This window comes from Xyrauchen texanus, chromosome 41 (assembly GCF_025860055.1).
Source record: "Xyrauchen texanus isolate HMW12.3.18 chromosome 41, RBS_HiC_50CHRs, whole genome shotgun sequence".
In the NCBI taxonomy this organism is placed as follows: domain Eukaryota; kingdom Metazoa; phylum Chordata; class Actinopteri; order Cypriniformes; family Catostomidae; genus Xyrauchen; species Xyrauchen texanus.
In genome coordinates, this window is record NC_068316.1 from 4,605,958 (window position 1) to 4,624,609 (window position 18,652).

The 18,652-nt window shown below is 37.3% G+C and overlaps 2 protein-coding genes across 3 annotated transcripts in view; one reads left to right on the forward strand and one right to left on the reverse strand.

The window, feature by feature from the left end:
- On the forward strand, positions 1–10,080 carry LOC127634057 (dynein axonemal assembly factor 3-like). Its single transcript, XM_052113458.1, has 12 exons — positions 1–121; positions 379–461; positions 663–775; positions 907–1,000; positions 1,876–2,036; positions 2,125–2,301; positions 2,494–2,616; positions 2,723–2,845; positions 4,608–4,809; positions 5,924–6,038; positions 7,916–7,990; positions 8,093–10,080. Exons 2-12 carry the CDS (start codon positions 380–382, stop codon positions 8,229–8,231), a joined length of 1,404 nt encoding a protein of 467 aa, XP_051969418.1. The 5' UTR covers positions 1–121; position 379; the 3' UTR covers positions 8,232–10,080.
- Positions 8,941–18,652, reverse strand: part of LOC127634054 (carnitine O-palmitoyltransferase 1, liver isoform-like) — a 26,788-nt gene continuing 17,076 nt past the window's right edge. The window contains exons 17-19 of one of the 2 annotated variants that reach the window (XM_052113454.1): positions 14,683–14,796; positions 14,487–14,579; positions 8,941–12,186 (exon numbers count right to left, since the gene is read on the reverse strand). In XM_052113454.1, coding sequence (XP_051969414.1) covers positions 12,052–12,186; positions 14,487–14,579; positions 14,683–14,796 — 342 coding nt within the window. In that variant the 3' untranslated portion in view covers positions 8,941–12,051. Of the gene's footprint in view, positions 12,187–14,486; positions 14,580–14,682; positions 14,797–15,074; positions 16,237–18,652 lie in introns of those variants that run through there. The other variant, XR_007969323.1, reaches the window with a different exon arrangement.

Below are 18,652 nucleotides of genomic sequence, written 5' to 3' on the forward strand. Positions count from 1 at the left end.
CGGGTAAGTAGGCAAGACCAAACCCGCACGTGAGAGCCCGAGAGTCGTTTCGTTGTGCTTCATGTTGCTAGGCAACCGTTCCAAACTTCAGCTCGTGTTTACAAGGCACGGCAAGAGAAAGGTGAGTTTTACTAAGGATTTTTTCCACTTAGCGACATCTGTTATGCTACTGATACACCGTATTTGTATATTATAAAATTATTATTTCCCTTTCTGAGTGCCGCGGCTGGTTAAATATACTGAAACCTATCAATTATTAAAATATACAGATTAAATCTAGCAAACCAGCCACGGTAATCCACTGGAATGGAATAGGGTATGATGTTTTTCATTAATACATTATCCTGTCACATAACTGCTTATTAATTATACATGAAGAATGAACGCTGGTCGGACTGCTGAGGGTGCAGGATGTGTTACCTGGTGGGGGTTCGGACCAGCAAGAGACCTCCTGAACTCAGGTAAATCATCTTATATCAAACTAATACTGTAAACCATCACATATAAGACAAAATATAGTATAGTATGCCTAAATCACCATATTTCTGACTAAACAGCAGTAATTCACTTAAACAGAAGATCTGAAACTTTATGTTATTTCAGATCTAACCCCTTCTATTACTTTAATAATTATATATATATATTTTACAATATACTTACAGACATACACACATTGAGGTCACGTGGAGAGTTGAATATTTTGCTAGTGGGCAGTGGAGATCCCAGACACATACTGAAGACCATCACTGGACTGAGAGACTCTGACACGCTACATGTGAGTGATTCTCTATAAAAAGATTAGTCACAAACTACACGATTAAGAAATATCCTTAATTACATATTACAATTTTCTAAATGTTTTGTGCATGCTAATGTGTTAATAATAAGATGTTTTGCATCTTGCAGGTTTGGGTTATTGAGAACAACATGGAAGTGGTTGCCAGACAGCTACTGTTGCTTTATCTGTCACTTCTTACCCCTGAAAACATGAGTCTACACAGTTCGTATTCTGTTTAAAAATAATATGTAGGGGAGACTGGGGCTAGTTACCATGTGGGGAAATTTTATTATTTTTTCATCAATCAAGTTCGAATTTTTGGGGAGGGAAGCGGTCACATGTTTTAAATGATATAAATGCATATAATTTATTAATAACATTATTTATTGGCCAAATTATTTGTTGGTTTGATATTTTTGCTGTTTCAGGAATTTTGTGTTTCATAGTTTTTTTGTTTCAATTTGGCTGAAAAGCCTATAATAGTCTGTTTTATGGCAGGTTTGATTGTGACAACTCACCCATATATTTTGGCAACATGCAATGTGCTGCCATTGGCCCATGTTGTCACAAAAGTTCAACGTGTGATCTTTTTTGCTTAACATTAATAATGGAATAGTAAAATATTAAAAATATTTGACAACTAGCCCAACTAGCTAATGTAACCCCCTGTTAAAATTCAATATGAATTACAATATTAAAAAATTATGTATGCACCTTTAATAGAACTATATTTATTTAGAATAGCCAATGCATGTGAAATGTGCACACACCTAGAAAGTTTAATAATTTTTTTTCTGTTGATTAATACTGACTGTTAGGGTTTTGAGTTTCATTAGTCAGCGAAGCAGATTGCAATGGAGATCCACTATGTTTCAAATAAACAGAGAAAAATAATATTTTTTGTAGACATGTCTTTACTAGTCAATCTAGCATTCAAAAATAATGCAATAAAATATCTTCCAGCAAAAACAATAGACCTTCTGACTTCTGAGTTTTGCACAATGGAGATTTTGAATATTTCTTGTATTGACATATGCATACACGGACAATATGAGGAGTGCTCTTGTGTTTGAATTAATGTGTGTTTTATCTTTCAGAGAAGACAGAAGTGTTTTTGGAAGTGTTTGGAAATTCTGAGATTCGCAGCATGACGGAAGAGACTCTAAAACACGCAGCAGCTCAACTCTCTCTCTCCATCACAAACACGCTCTCCTCTGACTCACATACACATCCATGTCTTGACACAAGCCTTCTGAAGGTCCAGTATATAATACATTCTCAATTTTACTGCATGTCTACATCAAACTCAGTTCAGTGAAACTCAACCCTCTGATGATTTATTTTAGTTTAAGGAGAGAGATGAGCTGGTCCGGATCTTTAAACTGTGGGAACACCCCCCATCTGTGCCAGCAAGCATGCAAAAGGTCTGGGACTCCCGTGTTCGGCAGCAATTGGGGACTCGTTACGACTCAAGACAAGGGTGTTTTGACTGGGATCTCACCATGAAATTGCATCAGAAAGGCGTATGTTCAAACTATTATCCTGACAGCCAATCAGAGAATTTCAAAAAATCATAGATTTAGATAGATAGATAGATAGATAGATAGATAGATAGATAGATAGATAGATAGATAGATAGATAGATAGAATTTAGTCCATGTACTCATAGAAATCACATTGTTACCTACACAATCCTGTGCTTTGCTTTTTTTTAGTGTGGCGTCATCAACAAATATCAGTATGTGAAATGGAGGGAAAGTGGTGTTGCCTTTGAAATGAGGGAAGGGATTTACCAATCAGCCAATCAGAGTTTGCTGTCCACACGAGTATTCAATCATGTGAGTTATTGCATCACAGTTTACCAAAAAAACTGTATAATACTTTTTTATTGTTATGTACGGTCTGTGATACTCTGTCATGCAACTGTGTGTGTGTTTGTACCAGAGAGGTGACAGGGTTGCAGTTAGAGGATATTGGGGTGACATTGTCTCCAGTCCATACCTCTCCTTTGGCATAGAGACGGAAAACAAAGACCTGCTAAAGAAACAGAATAATCAACATATAAAGGTAAAAGACAAGTTACTAAAAAAGCTCATGAAAGAATTGTAAGTGAACATCATTACTTTAAAAGAGGCAGAAAGTTACCTGTCTTCTTAGAATTCTGTCAAAGACATATATATAACTTATAATTATAGACTTTATTACAAAGTATCTTTATTCTATTGCATATACTAAATATATATGTACACACACATACATACACAGTACTGTGCAAAAGTTTTAGGCACTTGTGAATAACTTTCAAAGTGAGGATTTCTTAAAAAAAAAAAAAAAGACAAATAGTTTTATTAGTCAATTACCGTCAATTCGATTCTATTTGCAAAAGTAATGTTTGGGAGTCTAACATATATATTTCCCATTGACACACTAAAGCTGAAGATATAAATAACCATCTTAAAACAAATGTTTTTGTGAAACATCTTATGTGCCTAAGACTTTTGCACAGTGCTGTAAATATATATATATACAGTATATACACACACTGTCAGCCAAAAAATATATATAAATATATATAATTATTTGGAATAATGTACAGATTTTGCTGTTTCGGAAATAAATTGGTACTTTAATTCACCAAAGTGGAATTCAACTGATCACAAAGTATAGTCAGGACATTAATAACATGAAATATTACTATAATTTTTAATCAAATCTAGACAGGCCCCATTTCCAGCAGCCATGTAATCATGAGTAATCATGCTAAATTGATAATTTGGTGCTAGAAAATCACTTGCCATTATATCAAACACAATTGAAAGCTATTTGGTTCATTAAATGAAGCTTAACATTGTCTTTGTGATTGTTTTTGAGTTGTCACAGTATGCAATAGACTGGCATGTCTTAAGGTCAATATTATGGCAAAAATTGCGAAAAAAGAAACAGCTTTCTCTAGAAACTCGTCAGTCAATCATTGTTTTGAGGAATGAAGGCGATACAATGCTTGAAATTGCCAAAGAAACTGAAGATTTCATACAAAGCTGTAACTACAGTCTTCAAAGACAAAGGACAACTGTCTATAACAAGAACTGAAAGAGATGTGGAAGACCAGATGTACAACTAAACAAGAGGATAAGTACATCAGAGTCTCTAGTTTGAGAAATAGACACCTCACATGTCCTCCGCTGACAGCTTCATTGAATTCTACCTGCTAAACACCAGTTTCATGTACAACAGTAAAGAGAAGACTCAGGAGGACTTATGGAAAGAATTGCAAAGAAAAAGACACTTTTGAAAGAGAAAATCAAAAAGAAAAGGTTAGAGTGGGCAAAGAATCACAGACATTGAACAACAGATAATTGGAAAAGAGTGTTATGGATCTTAAACCCATTGAGCTTTTGTGGGATCAGCTAGACTGTAAGGTGCATGAGAAGTGTCACGACAAGACAGTCACATCTATGGCAAGTGCTACAGGAAGTGTGGGGTGAAAGGTCACCTGAGTATCTGGACAAACTGACATCTAGAATAACAAGGATCTGCAAAGCTGTCATTGCTGCACGTGGAGGATTTTTTGATGAGAACACTTTGTAGTTTAAGAAGTTATGAATTTTTTTTCAAATTGTAATAGTAATTTTTCACATTATTAATGTCCTGACTATACAGTGTGATCAGTTGAATGCCACTTTGGTGAATAAAAGTACCAATTTTTTCATATTCATATATATATATATATATATATATATATATATATATATATATATATATATATATATATATAGTGCAGAGATAACATTTATATCATGCTTTAAGTTTCTCTGTCCACTTCTCTCAGTCTGCTCAGGATATTTCTGAAGTGAACATCCAGGCTTTGTTTGAAAATATTGCAACTAGAGTGAGCTCTCCTCTGAGTGATAATGCACCTGATCCATACGCAGACAGTCCCATAACAGCAGAGAAGAATACAACTACTCAACCTGCATCTCAGTCTCACACAGAATCCGAGCAACAGCCAACTGCACAACAGACAACACAGAGTAACATCCAATTATGCAGAAAAACAATTGAAGGAATAGTTCACTCATCATTTCCTCACCCTCAAACTCCTATGGCTTTCTTTTTTCAGCGGAACTCAAATGAAGACATTTTGAAGGGTATATGATGTGTTTATGTCCATACAATGCAAGTCAATTGGGTCCAAACCTTCAAGCTCCAAAAAGGACATAAAGGCAGTATAAATGTAATCCATGTGACTCTTGTGCTTTAAAGGGTAACTAAACCCTAAACCAACTTTTTTTAGTTAATGATCTGTAAGCGTGGGGCTTTATTAGTACTGGTCATTGATTCAAGTAATTGTTTTGACATTTGTGTATAAAGTGTTTTAATACTACAATATATGGTGTAAAAACGTCTGAGTGCTGCCGTCTTCAGGTTGAACGGTGGCTACTGCAGTTGAATTTTCCTATTGGCTGTTGCGGTTCTTCGTGACGTAAGCGGTGACAGCTGACGTAAGCAGGTTCCAACTCACCACGCCAGATACATGTACATGTCGTCTTGCGACCGTGTGAGGAATAATAATAACATAGAGTCTGACAGCAGCTGTCAATTAATCCCCCGCACTCGGTTCGTTCCCTCTATCCCCGCCGGGGTCTGCCCACTTTTCCAGCATTTTCAAATATTTCTAGTGGGTGGAGTCAGACTCTGAGCAGGTGTTTAGTTACCCTTTAATCAGAGTCATCTGAAGCAATACAATTGGATGAGAAACAGACTAAAATATCACTATAAATCTTGACATTTGCCGTCTCCATTACACTTCCTTGCACATGACGCATGCCCAGAGCATTGGTGTTAGGAAGTGTAATTGAGCTTTTCTCATTTCATTGTATGGATATAAACACATCATATATCTTTTAAAACATCTTTGTTTGTGATCTGCAGAAGAGAGAAAGTCATGAGTTTGAGATTGCAAAATGGTGAGTAAATGATGAGAAAATAATCATTTTCAGGTGAACTATTCCTTTAATCTTCTTTTATTTACAGTGAAATTATGCAAGCAGATCAAATTGTGCGGCATATTTAAAAAATCTGCAAAATAGTGTATAGTAAGTTATAGTTCCTGTTACATTTGCTTCTGTTCCTGTGTTTTAACAGATTTGATGAATGTGAATGGAGTGAGAGTGTCGTTTCTGTCTCCAGATTCTCTCATCAAACTCCCTCTCAAAAGCAAATATAAGAACTTGTTCAACACAATCTACTGTTCAGCGAGGTAAAGCATCAAACAGGTTTATCCATCAAACAAGATATCCTTCAGAATCTGTATAATAATATATTAATTTTTCAGGACACTGTATTTTAAAGATAATTTTGTAAAAATACAAATCATTTTATAGATCTTTATTGTTAAGGGTTTAAACAATGTTTTCCATGTTTGTTCAATGAACCATAAACAATGAATGAACATGCACCTGTGGAACAGTCATTAAGACACTAACAGCTTACAGACGGTAGGCAGTTAAGGTCACAGTTATAAACATTTAGGAGACTAAAGATACTTTTCTACTGACTCTGAAAAACACCAAAAGAAAGATGCTCATGGTCCCTGCTCATCGGCATGAGGACTACCACACATCACCAGCAACAACTTCGACTATGGATACAAACCCACCTACACTGTACCAGACAGGACTGGCAAAAAGGGCTCTTCACTGAAGAGTCGCGGCTTTGTCTCACCAGGGGTGATGGTCAGACTTGCGTTTATCGTAGAATGAATCAGCGTTACACCGAGGCCTGTACTTTGGAGTGGGTTTGATTTGAAGGTGGAGGGTCCATCATTGTCTGGGGCGGTGTGTCACAGCATCATCGGACTGAGCTTGTTGTCATTGCAGGCAATCTCAACACTGTGCGTTACAGGGAAGACATCCTCCTCCCTCATGTGGTTCCCTTCCTGCAGGCTCATCCTGACATGACCCTCCAGCATGACAATGCCACCAGCCATACTTCTCGTTCTGTGCATGATTTCCTGCAAGACAGGAATGTCAGTGTTCTGCCAAGGCCAGTGAAGAGCCCGGATCTCAATCCCATTGAGCACATCTGGGACCTGTTGGATCAGAGATTAAGGGCTAGGGGCATTCCCCCCAGAAATGTCTGGGAACTTGCAAGTGTCTTGGTAGAAGAGTGGGGTAACATCTCACAGCAAGCACTGGCAAATCTGGTGCAGTCCATGAGGAGGAGATGCACTGCAGTACTTAATGCAGCTGGTGGCCACACTAGATACTGACTGTTACTTTTGACTTTCACGCTATTCTCTGCGGCATCCACGCACAACTCGTCACACGCCAAACCAAGAGTGAGAACCACATTATAGTGGCCACAAGGAGGTTAAACCAATGTGACTCTACCCTCCCTAGCAACCGGGTCAATTTGGCTGCTTAGGAAGCCTAACTGGAATCACACAGCAGGCCTTGGATTCAAAGTTGTGACTTCAGGTGTGGTAGTCACTGTCTTTACTTGCTGAGCTTCCAAGGCCCCCTATAGATATTAATATAAAAAAAATACTGTGTAAGTGAAGGGGTGAATTTCAAGAAACTTGTTGAGAAATGTACTGGTCACATTTCACCCCAAAGCCAAAAAAGAAATAATAGAAATAACGTTTTGCATAAAGAAAATCTAGTCTACTCTTAGAAATCTTAGAATTATATGCATGGTGATATTATTTTCAGGATAATTAAGCCCATTTAATCCCAATTTTCAATACTGAAATGTAAAATACAGAGTAACATTCTCTTCATATTCATAACTGTAATGCATCTGGTATTGTATTTTTCATTATTGAATGATGATTCTCATTACTCTAATAGTCCTTTTTTGGAATATTTTTTCTAAACTAAAATCAATTAAGTTTTAATTAAAGCTAAAAAATAAAATGCTACAGTGATGTATATAGATCCTTCAAAATGTATATATTAATCTGACAATATGGATGCAAAATAAACTTGACTGTCCTGAAATTAATGTCACAATAAAAAACAAATCTTAAGTGTCCTAAAAGTAGTCTTTATTGTCTATATAATTAATTTTTTCCCCTTTTTTACACAATGACGTGTTAAGGATTACAGTTTCTCTCTCTCTCTCTCTCTCTCTCAGTATGGTTCATCTGCTGGATTCCTCTCTAAGAGCGATTGCATCACCTGATGCTGCTCTTGTAATAGAGCTGGCAAAGTAAGTCTGTCATCACACATGCATATTTGTCAGCCAATTGTGCTTATCAGTGAACAGCATTCTGTATTTTTCCATGCTTATGTGTACTGTTTGTCATTTTAGTTACCTGTTAGACCTTTCCAAAGAGCAAGTGGCAGGTTTTGCTGAAAGAGTGAAAGAGATTGCTGAAGAATCAGGATTCACACCAGCACAAAACCAGAGCAGTGATGTATATGCAGTATTCACATTGAAAAAGAACTGACCGTATACAGTCGTCTCATTTTAACACATACACTACAAATGTACTATGAACTATATCAGCTATTTGCATTTTACAAATATATTTTTTAGAAAGATTACAACAGATTTATGCACCAATTTACTGTATAATAACACTTAATAACTCATTGTATCATTAACAAATATCTTTGTCATATGGATCTGAAAATATATTAAAGGATTAGTTCAAATTCAGTCATTGTTTACTTAACACGAGAGAGAAATTGTGAAAAGATGTTGTGCTCAGTGATGTCATACAATAGCAGTGTATGCTGACCACCTCTTAAAGCTTGCGATTTTTTTTAAGCTTGAATAGGTGGTCACAATAAACTGCCATTATATGACATCACTGAGCACAACATTTTTCACAATTTCTCTCTTTTGTGTTCAGAAAAAGAAAGAAAGTCATAAAGGGTTATAACAACACAGGGGTGAGTAAACAATGACTGCATTTTCATTATAGGGGGAACTATCCCTTTTAATCAAGGTTTATATAATATACTGCACATTCAAATATTAGTAATGCAAAACAGACTTGTCAATAAATGAAAAATAAAGGGGAACAAAACTAAAAAATGAGAATGGAGCCAAGTCAAATGATAAAAAAATACTCTGAACTCATGAACAATGATTCAGTTTGATCATGTTTGGTTCCCACTTCAATCAAATTGAAACAATGCAGATCAAACATTATGCCCATTATAATAACACCACAAACACATGCATGCTTGAACATTGTTTAATTTAAAAAAAGTGACCTTTTGTCTTCCTTTTCATTCACATAGAAAATGTAAAGGAAGGACAGATTGCCAGAGTACAAGAGAAAGTGTACAGCTCAGCTGTGCAAAGGAATATATCTAAAACCAATTATGAGAAAAAGGCAAGCAGATACAGAATACAGTACTGGCCCAGATAAAGAGAAATCGCTGAATGAATAAACATTCATAAGACAGATGAGGTAAAACATTGTCTTTCCAGACTAATATCAGCACTACACAAACTCTTGCATTGCTACTGTTTTCAGTTAAGTTAATTATTAGAATAGTGACAATAATAACAATAACAATACAAATCATAAGTGAGGTTTGAACTCAAGTCAGATATATAGTGCCAGATGTATAAGCAATGTGAGGCAGTACAGAAAAAGTTAACAGATTGTTTTGAAATATATATTAATATTTCCACAATTACCGTATATATAGGAGATGTGGAACCGAAAAGTCATGCACTCGAAAGGCAACTTTATATTGTAACAACAGCTTGATAATGAGAGTGTAACTGAGACCACAGATACATTATAATAGTGCCCACGGTACAGCTGCCACAGGAATGCAAAGTGGCTAAATGGGAACTAAAGTCAAACAGCCCTTCCCTAGATGTTAACATCGTTCATTCATTTCAAAGACATTATAATGGCAACACTGTATGCATTGGGGTAACAGGGCTTACAGCAAGAACGGATGCATATGAAATGCTTTTTAAATGTAGATTGTAGCTTGATTGTAGTGAGTTTAAGATGTATATAACGGACTGTGTGATTTTCCATTAAAATCCCATTCCTTTACTTCTGAAAACACAGTAACCACCTACATGTCCTTCTCAAAGTAATAAAGCTTGAGGTACAAGGTCCCCACACTGTTTATAGTCATACATTTATCATATGCCCTATTTCACATGGAAACTTTCTACGTCTTTATCAGATTAAAATCAATTTCAAGTTTTTTTTTTTGTCATTATAGAAAAATCACAAAATGCCCTACATATTAGTTTGTATTTTTTAAACAACCTAATTACAATGGATTACATATTGTATTAATCAAGAAAACATTTTGCTCACCAATCGGAGTTTAAACTTTTAACTCTAGTTGCGGAATGGCAAAAATTTTAAGCAAAACTAATTTTTCAACGAACAAAAAATTCATAGAAGGTTTTTAGAAGTGTGTGCAGCTACTTCGCTTTGAGCTCTCTTAAAGGCATATTCTGGGTTCAATACAAGTCAAGCTCAATCAACATCACTTGTGGAATATTGTTGATTACCAAAAAATATAATTTCGACTCGTCCCTCCTTTAAAAAAAATGCACTTACAATGGAAGTGAACGGGGCAAATTTTTGGAGGATTTAAAGGCAGAAATGCATTTAAAAGCTTATAATTAAAACTCATGTATTATTAAGTTGTTCAAATGATCATTTCACAGTCGTTTTAAGGTTTGTTGACTACTATATCACGGCAACGAAGTTGTAAAATGGCTATAACTTTATACAAAAGTAAAATAATAACTTTGAAGGTTAGTAAGTGATTTTATCACACTGAAATCATGTTAACACACATATTGTTTACATCTTGTGGCTATTCTTTTGAAACAGTGAAGATTTTAATGTTTGCAAATTGGTCCCATTGACTTCCATTGTAAGCGACTCACCGGAACCTAGAAATTAGCTTTTTTTTTTTTTTTTAAAGAAAAGGAGGTATGTCAAAATTAAAATGTGTGGTAATCAATATTATGCAACAAATGTTGTCGATTGAGCTTAAGTTATATTGAACCCAGATTATTCCTTTAAGGCCAATGCATATTTCAGTTTTCCTTGTGCCGCCACGTCTCGCTCACAATGTGCGTGACGCACATTTCATCATACATACGGACTGTCTGTGTGCAACCCTGTTTTGCCTCCAGTTGACTGTACTAAAGAGTATCCGACAAATGTTGAACACGTCCGTGCGGTCAAAAGTGTGCGAGACATAACGGCACATGGAAAAACAAAGTACACCCTAGCTTTTAGGAGGTAAGAAGATTTCTCTTTGGGTTTGAAGTATTCTGTATACTTTTTCAACCAAAGTAAACAATGCAATTAACTGGCCTTGCTTCAACAACGGAGCTCACTGCACATCTAGAAAATATGAATGGAAATGAGTTGTGGCGTAAATGTTTTCCTTTTGATCCCATTTGACATTCTCACATTGGTAACTAACCAACTCCAATGACCTAAATACATTGTAAGTAAAAAGTTATTGTTTTAATTTGACCATTTCAAAAAATAAAAACAGTAATTTAAATAATAAAACAAAATACACATTTAAAATTAATATGACTAATTGAGATCAACATGTCACAAGCATCTTCAATTTATCAGGACATTCATTTTTAAAACTACAGTTAGGTGTAGTATTCCAAGTCATTAGTCACTGAAAACTGAAAATATATGGTCATTCTGCTCTGGAATTCAAGTAAAACTGCCCTGGTTTTTAGTCAAGTTATTCTCAGTCTTACACATTTACATAACCTGTTAAAATGGAGAATTTCCATTGGGATGTGATTTACAGTAATGTAAGAGCAGGGAACATCGTAACTTGCGATTCAGTGCTTTCCTCAGACGATAAGTGGCGATTCAGCATGTGATCTGATCCTAGACTAGCTGGTTAGATCATTAACCATGAGACTCCCATCACCCTGATGGTAATGTACACTAATAAATTAGATTCTTCATAAACTCTAAAAAATTAAGACCAAATTTTATCTAAATCTTTCAAGAAACTGGCCCTAAAGTTTTGCGCTATCAAACTACATCACTATTTTTAATCCTCTTTCATATTTTTATTTTAAAACTCGGTTTTCAACGAAGCAGCTTCCACCATTATTACATTATGTTGTTCATGGCTTCATGGCATCGATACATTTTTACAACAAGCATGGAATGTATGAATGCATATTTGTATGAGTGAACAAACATGCATTCAAACGAACACGCACACACGCACACACACGACCTCCTGTGTTTTCATCGTCATGGTCTATCTGTTCTACCTCTACAGGTCTTTTTTGCTGAGGGGTTTCTGTGAGTGGTTCTGCTCAGGTTTAGACAGGCCTGTCTTATCTGGTGACATCAACTGCAGGAGATCCATCATGGCCTGCCTGATCTGAGCTCCAAATTTATGAGAGTCCTACAAAACATGGAATATGAAAGCAGAAAATTAGGGCAAAATTAGCATTTTATGTGGTTTCAAACTTAAACATGTTAGATGTCTTTATCTTGCCACTTTTAAACTTTTCCATGTCAATCGGAGTATTTGTCCTAACAGGTCGCACGACAAGACATTTTCTCCATAGACAAACTGATTTTTAACGATAACTTATAAACCTTTAAGGACAGACCAACCATGAGAGCTGAGGTTGTTAATCGATGGTATATGCATCTGCTGAAGCCATCAGTCTGTTATTTAAAGGGGTCATGAAATGGAGAATCACATTTTCCTTGATATTAAAACATATGAGGTGTACTGTACTATACTGTACCATAAAACATACCGTAAATGTCAGAACTCAAAACTTCCTCCCCAGCCTAAAAAGAGCATTTAAAGTTGCCACTCTTCTGAAACGTCTCGATTTGAAATCTGTCTGTTTGTGACATCACAAAACATTGCTCTTTTTGTATTTACACAACCCACAACATGTGTCATTGCACACTTGGCCCACTGGCATTCAGTTCGAGAGTGTAGGCCTAGTGTGGCGTAACTATTCCTGAACACCAAAGGGGACCCATCTGGAGTATTTAAATTATTTTGTATGTAAACATGAACTACACAGACTCTTTGACCGCTGCCATGTATCTCACCATTTTTAAAAGACAAGAGTGTCAAGTTACAACTCTGAAAGTGACAAAAAAAATAATCTTTCATTCAGCTGCTGCTTCTTGTTGTTTTGAGCACAAACGCATAATTCTTGGTGTCTGTAAACATGTACTAAGATGGACATCTTTGACCATTTTGATGTGTTTCCAGCGATGTGCATCTCAGTGCAGGATGATACCTATGTGTAAGCATAGGTATGTGTATGTGTAGTTTTACCACTCTGGACTAAGCGTGTTAATTTTTTTCGGCGTATGTCATCGTGTATTGCTTGTGAACCAGTCATAATATGATTCAAGCTTTACAAAGGAACTGAAGGATGGGGCCCGATCAAAAACGCAAGTAAATCGTTTTATTCATGAATATTTCGAATTTGTTAACAGTTGTGCTTGAGATGAACATTATAATATATTCGGATGCAATGTGTTGGGTGTGCGTTAAGTGTAAACCGTAGAATTTTGTTTTATAATGTCGAGGGGCTTGTTCATTCTCTTCCGATTGAGTTTGCTGAATTTGATGAGTTCCAAGATGTTAGCCAATCATAACAGAGGTGAAGTTTTAAGGAGGCCGTTAGGTCAATATCGAGCGTTTCAGACAAAAACAGTGAAAAATTATCATATATTACTAAATTGGGACTGTTTTGGTGCAAAAAACATTCATAACATTATCATTGGACATCAGGGAAGATACTAAAATTATATATATAAAAAAAATAACTTAATTACTTCATAAAAAATTTATTTAATAGCAGAATTCACCAATCAGAGAATTGCAGTAAACAAAGCAGGCCAAACCAGCTCCACCCACTCTCATGTCACACTGTGAATGACGCAATCGAGTCCGTCTCCATACACTCTCAAAGTACTTTTTCTACTCCATACACTCTCAAATTGTGTATATTCACAAATATCTGAACAGTTCACAATAAAATCTAAATATATAGTTTATACACTTACAGTATACTCAACTTTAAATCCATAGTTTTATAATTGTTCCATAGTTTTCAATTTGATTATGTCATTCGCAATTATTCACGGGATTGTAGTTCATGCCCTCAAAGATTTAAAAGGAATATTCCAGGTTCAATACAAATTAAGCTCAATCAACAGCATTTGTGGCATAATGTTAATTACCACAAAAAACACTCTCAGACGAGTGCCATGTTTAAATCACCTTTGCTACAGCCATAGTCTTTTGCTAAGAGTGTTGTGTTCTTTAGGACGATGCAATAAAATACTTCCACTTTTAAAAATGCATCTCAGGAACTTTGCATTCTATTCCATTTGTATTTGAACGCTGTGGCGAGGAGGAGGGCGGGGCCGGGCCGTGATGACGCATGCCATTATAACGGACCCCTAATCAGGCTAATCAAGCCGACAAATGTGAGAGAGAGGGGAATACAATTTTGAGAGAGAGAGAGAGAGAACAGGCAGCTGCCCTGTATATGTTTCAGATGAATGCAAAAGCAGCCTAATTATACAAGGCTTCCTAAAGACTGATTAGTCGAACACAGACTGATTTTGAAAATGTGTACTTTTGCGCATCCCTAATTTGGATACAATGTGATATCTTTGCGTTTGAGGAAATTGGTGTCAGAAGCATATTAGTGTACTAACAGTCTGAGGGCAGGAGTGTTTGCTGGAAATATGGAAGTTGATCATGCTTTCTCCGATGATGATGTAAGACACGCCATAACCGTCATCTGCAACCTGTTGTGAGAACACAAATTAAAATGTATTTCAAAAATAAATAATTTAACTGTTGTTTTGATGGTTAAGAATACACTTGTGATCAAGATGACAGATTGCTCACCGGCCCAAATCCTCCACCACAGGTGGTGTAGTCAGGGTGATTGACGAAATCAAACAGCTCCACCTGCTGGAGAGGAGTCTGACTGGTGGAGAGACGCCATGTTTCCGAAAGCACCTGATGAACACACACCAAAAACAAGACATATAATGGCAACGAAGAACGTATAAAGAATTTTGCATCTTAAAATTAAAAATATTTTATAAATAGATGGGTGAATCTTATGAAAACATGCCAGAGTCTAAATTAAAACATTGTTTCAAAAGAAAATTAAGCTAGGATCATTATGATTAAAAGCTTTAGAATTTTTCCTTATTTTCAACTGTTAGATAGATTATCTTATTGCTCAGTCTGACTTCATCTGACATGCACAAGTTCAAAAAGTGTCATTATACCAAGCAAAAGAGGATGGAAAATTACTGCTTCACAACATTGTCCTGTGACGTAAGACCTTGAAGGGAGACAACTCTTTATCTCTAGCTTGTGAAGACAATATAACACACAACACAAGATTAAACAGTAGAATATAAAAGAGAAATAATTAGTAAAAATGTATCAATTAATTAAAAATGAATATATCGAATGAAAGTAAAATAATATGAAAGAAAATAAAAGAAACTACATAAATTAAGTACAACACAGTTGCATGGTTGCTCATTTGAAGAAACACACAAACTGGTTGTCTTTAAAAAAAAAGACACAAATTACAACATTAGCCCAGAATGGAGAGACAATGAAGCAGAGCCCGGAGACAGGTGTAGACCAGGGGACCAGGGCAGAGCCGGTTGCTAGGTAAGTGGTTCCAGGAATGGAGCACAGTCCGGCGGCCTGGGAGGCGGCTTCAGGAAGGAATCTAAGCCACAGGAAGTTCAGGGGGCAGTACTGCAGGAGTCTCAAGAGGCAGAGCAGCAGAAAGTTTAGGGGGCGGTGCCACAGGAGGCTCAAGAGGCAGAGCAGCAGAAAGTTTAGGGGGCAGTGCCGCAGGAGGCTCAAGAGGCAGAGCAGCAGAAAGTTTAGGGGGCGGTGCCGCAGGAGGCTCAAGAGGCAGAGCAGGTGGAAGTTCAGGAGGCAGAGCCACAGGAGGCTCAGGAGGAGGAGCGAATGGAGCCAAAGAAGGCTCGGAGGGTGGAGCCACTGGAGAAGGAGCGGCTGGAGGAGGAGTGGGTGGAGTCGCTGGATGAGGAGTGGGAAGCTGAAGGGCCTCCATCGAGGGGGTATCCGAAACCACCGGTGCTAGGAGCAGAGGGGCCTCCATCGAGTGGGTCTCCGGAACCACTGGAGCTAGGAGCAGAAGGGCCTCCGTCGAGGGGGTCTCCGGGACCACTGGAGCTAGGACCATTGTGGTTGGGACCACAGAGGAAGGGACCACTGGTGTAGAGAGCAGAAGGCCAGCCCTTATGATGTAATCGATAAACTCCTGAAGATACAGACGATCACAGTCTAAAAGGACCAACTTCCTCACAGGGCCATTAAATCCCAACCAGAACATGGCTCTGAGGGATCCCTCATTCCAGTGCAATTGAGCAGCCAGATTCCAAAATTTGGAGCAGTACTCAGCTGCAGGAGTGGACATACATACAGTATTATACATGCTACAGTTGAAGTCAGAGGTTTACATACACTTAGGTTGAAGTCATTAAAAAAAAATGTAACCACTCCACAGATTTCATATTAGCAAACTATAGTTTTGGCAAGTCGTTTAGGACATCTACTTTGTGCATGACACGAGTCATTTTTCCAACAGTTGTTTACAGACAGATTGTTTCACATTTAATTGTCTATAATCACAGTTCAAGTGGGTCAGAACTTTACATACACTGTTAACTGTGCCTTTAAGCAGCTTGGTAAATTCCAGAAAATGATGTCAAGCCTTTAGGCAATTAGTCAATTAGCTTTTGATAGGCTAATTGAGTCAATTGGAGGTGTACCTGTGGATGTATTTTAAGCCCTACCTTCAAACTCAGTGCCTTTTTGCTTGACATCATGGGAAAATCAAAAGAAATCAGCCAAGACCTCAGAAAAAAAAAAAAAAAAAAACCTGTGGACCTCCACAAGTCAGGATTATCCTTCGGAGCAATTTACAAATGCCTGATGGTACCACGTTCATCTGTACAAACAATAGTACGCAAGTATAAATGCCATTCTGTCTTCTAGAGATGAACGTAGTTTGGTGAGAAAAGCCAAATCAATCCCAAATCAACAACAAAGGACCTTGTGAAGATGCTTGAGCAAACAGGTAGACAAGTATCTATATCCACTAGGGATGTCCCGATACCACTTTTTCCACTTCCGATCCGATTCCGATAACGGAAATCTCAGTATTGGCCGATACCGATCCCGATCTGATACCAGTGTTGTTTTTTTGCATAATCAGTTTATAATATCTTTACATTATTGTGTGGAAATAATTGGGTGTACTCTTTAATATGTAAAGAAACACAAACCTTTAACTTCACATTATTTCAATATAAATGTATAGCTTATTAAGAAACACTTTATTATTAACTAGCATAGCCTACTGGATACTGGCACTCCCTGAGTTCTGATTACACGCACCTGCATATCATTAGTGGCTAATCAATGACTGCATAAATACCCCGCTTTCTCACCCACGCACACGCACACACTCTCACTCTCTCTCTCTCTCACTTTCAATTTCACACTCTGTGCCTGTTCTTATCAATAGTAGAAAGTTCTGGAGTCTCAGAAATACTATGTCAAACATGTGTCTTCATTATTGCCTGCAAGCAGAGGTTAAATTGGGCCGGAGCGCAGCTCCGCCTCCTCGGGTCCACAACACACCCTGCCGGAGCTCAGCTCCGTCTCCTTCAGGACCAAATATTGTTATTCCACTTGAATTATATTTAATCTCCTGACTCCTGACAAATACATGGCATATGAGAATAATATACACAGAGACACCCAGGCTACATGGAATTATCAGACGTCATAAATGCATTAATCGCTGATTCAGCACCCCGCCCACAGCCATCAAGGGAAAACTGTCACAATTCTAAGCGTAACAGCGACGTTACCATGGAAACCCGCTAACGGCTAGAGCGATCGAATATATCCTGCTCCTGTCTGTAACTTTATCTCAGTGTTTCTCAACTTACTTCAGGACAGATTTTATATTGGACATCAAGTGTCGACCTGCCATAGATTAAACATAACCTGTATTTAATGTGTCCTGAGTTGCATTTCCTTTTATGTTGCATAGTTGTGTTCATGGTTTTTCAGTATGAACATGCATCAAGTGACATTATTTTTGTTGTTGATGTCAAAATCTACAGAAACTGTACTTATATGGGCCCATTATTATGACATTTGTTACCTAATATTACATTTTTATACACAGAAGGAAAGGCTCCTCATTACCATGGTTAGGTCAGTGTTAGTCTTAAATAATAGTAATAATAATAAATGTATGTATTTATGAAAAATACATACTAGCTTAAACCAGGGGCGTGTCTAGGGGGAGGCTGGGGGAGGCAGTGCCTCCCCTAGGATTAGCTCTGCCTCCCCTGAGAATTTGAGAGCTTCAGCCCCCAATGTTTTGAGTGTAGCCCTGAATGTATTTTGAATAGTTGACTGACAAATATGAAACCGGACAAAAGCCTATGTAAACCCCCGAAATCATAAGTTGCCTTATTTCATTGTGCTTTGGCTTTGCACATACTGCATACAGCCTGTAAAAATAGACATAGGCATAATCTAGCCTATAGAATAAGTTCCTCTCGGTAGCCTATGGGAGACTCCGTTTCTTCCTCTCTGTTGAATATGCAGCAGGTAGAGGAGGAGCTTGCACAGTCGTTGACATCAACTAACGTTACTTAGTGGCGAGTTACCGGCAATTAGTAGGAAAGAGAGCAAAAATTAAGCAAATGAGGCTTTGGAGATTTTTCCGAAAGAAGTCAGTGGGTAAGAATTCACATTTGTTTTTGTCCTTAAAGTCTTAAGATCATCATCTAGC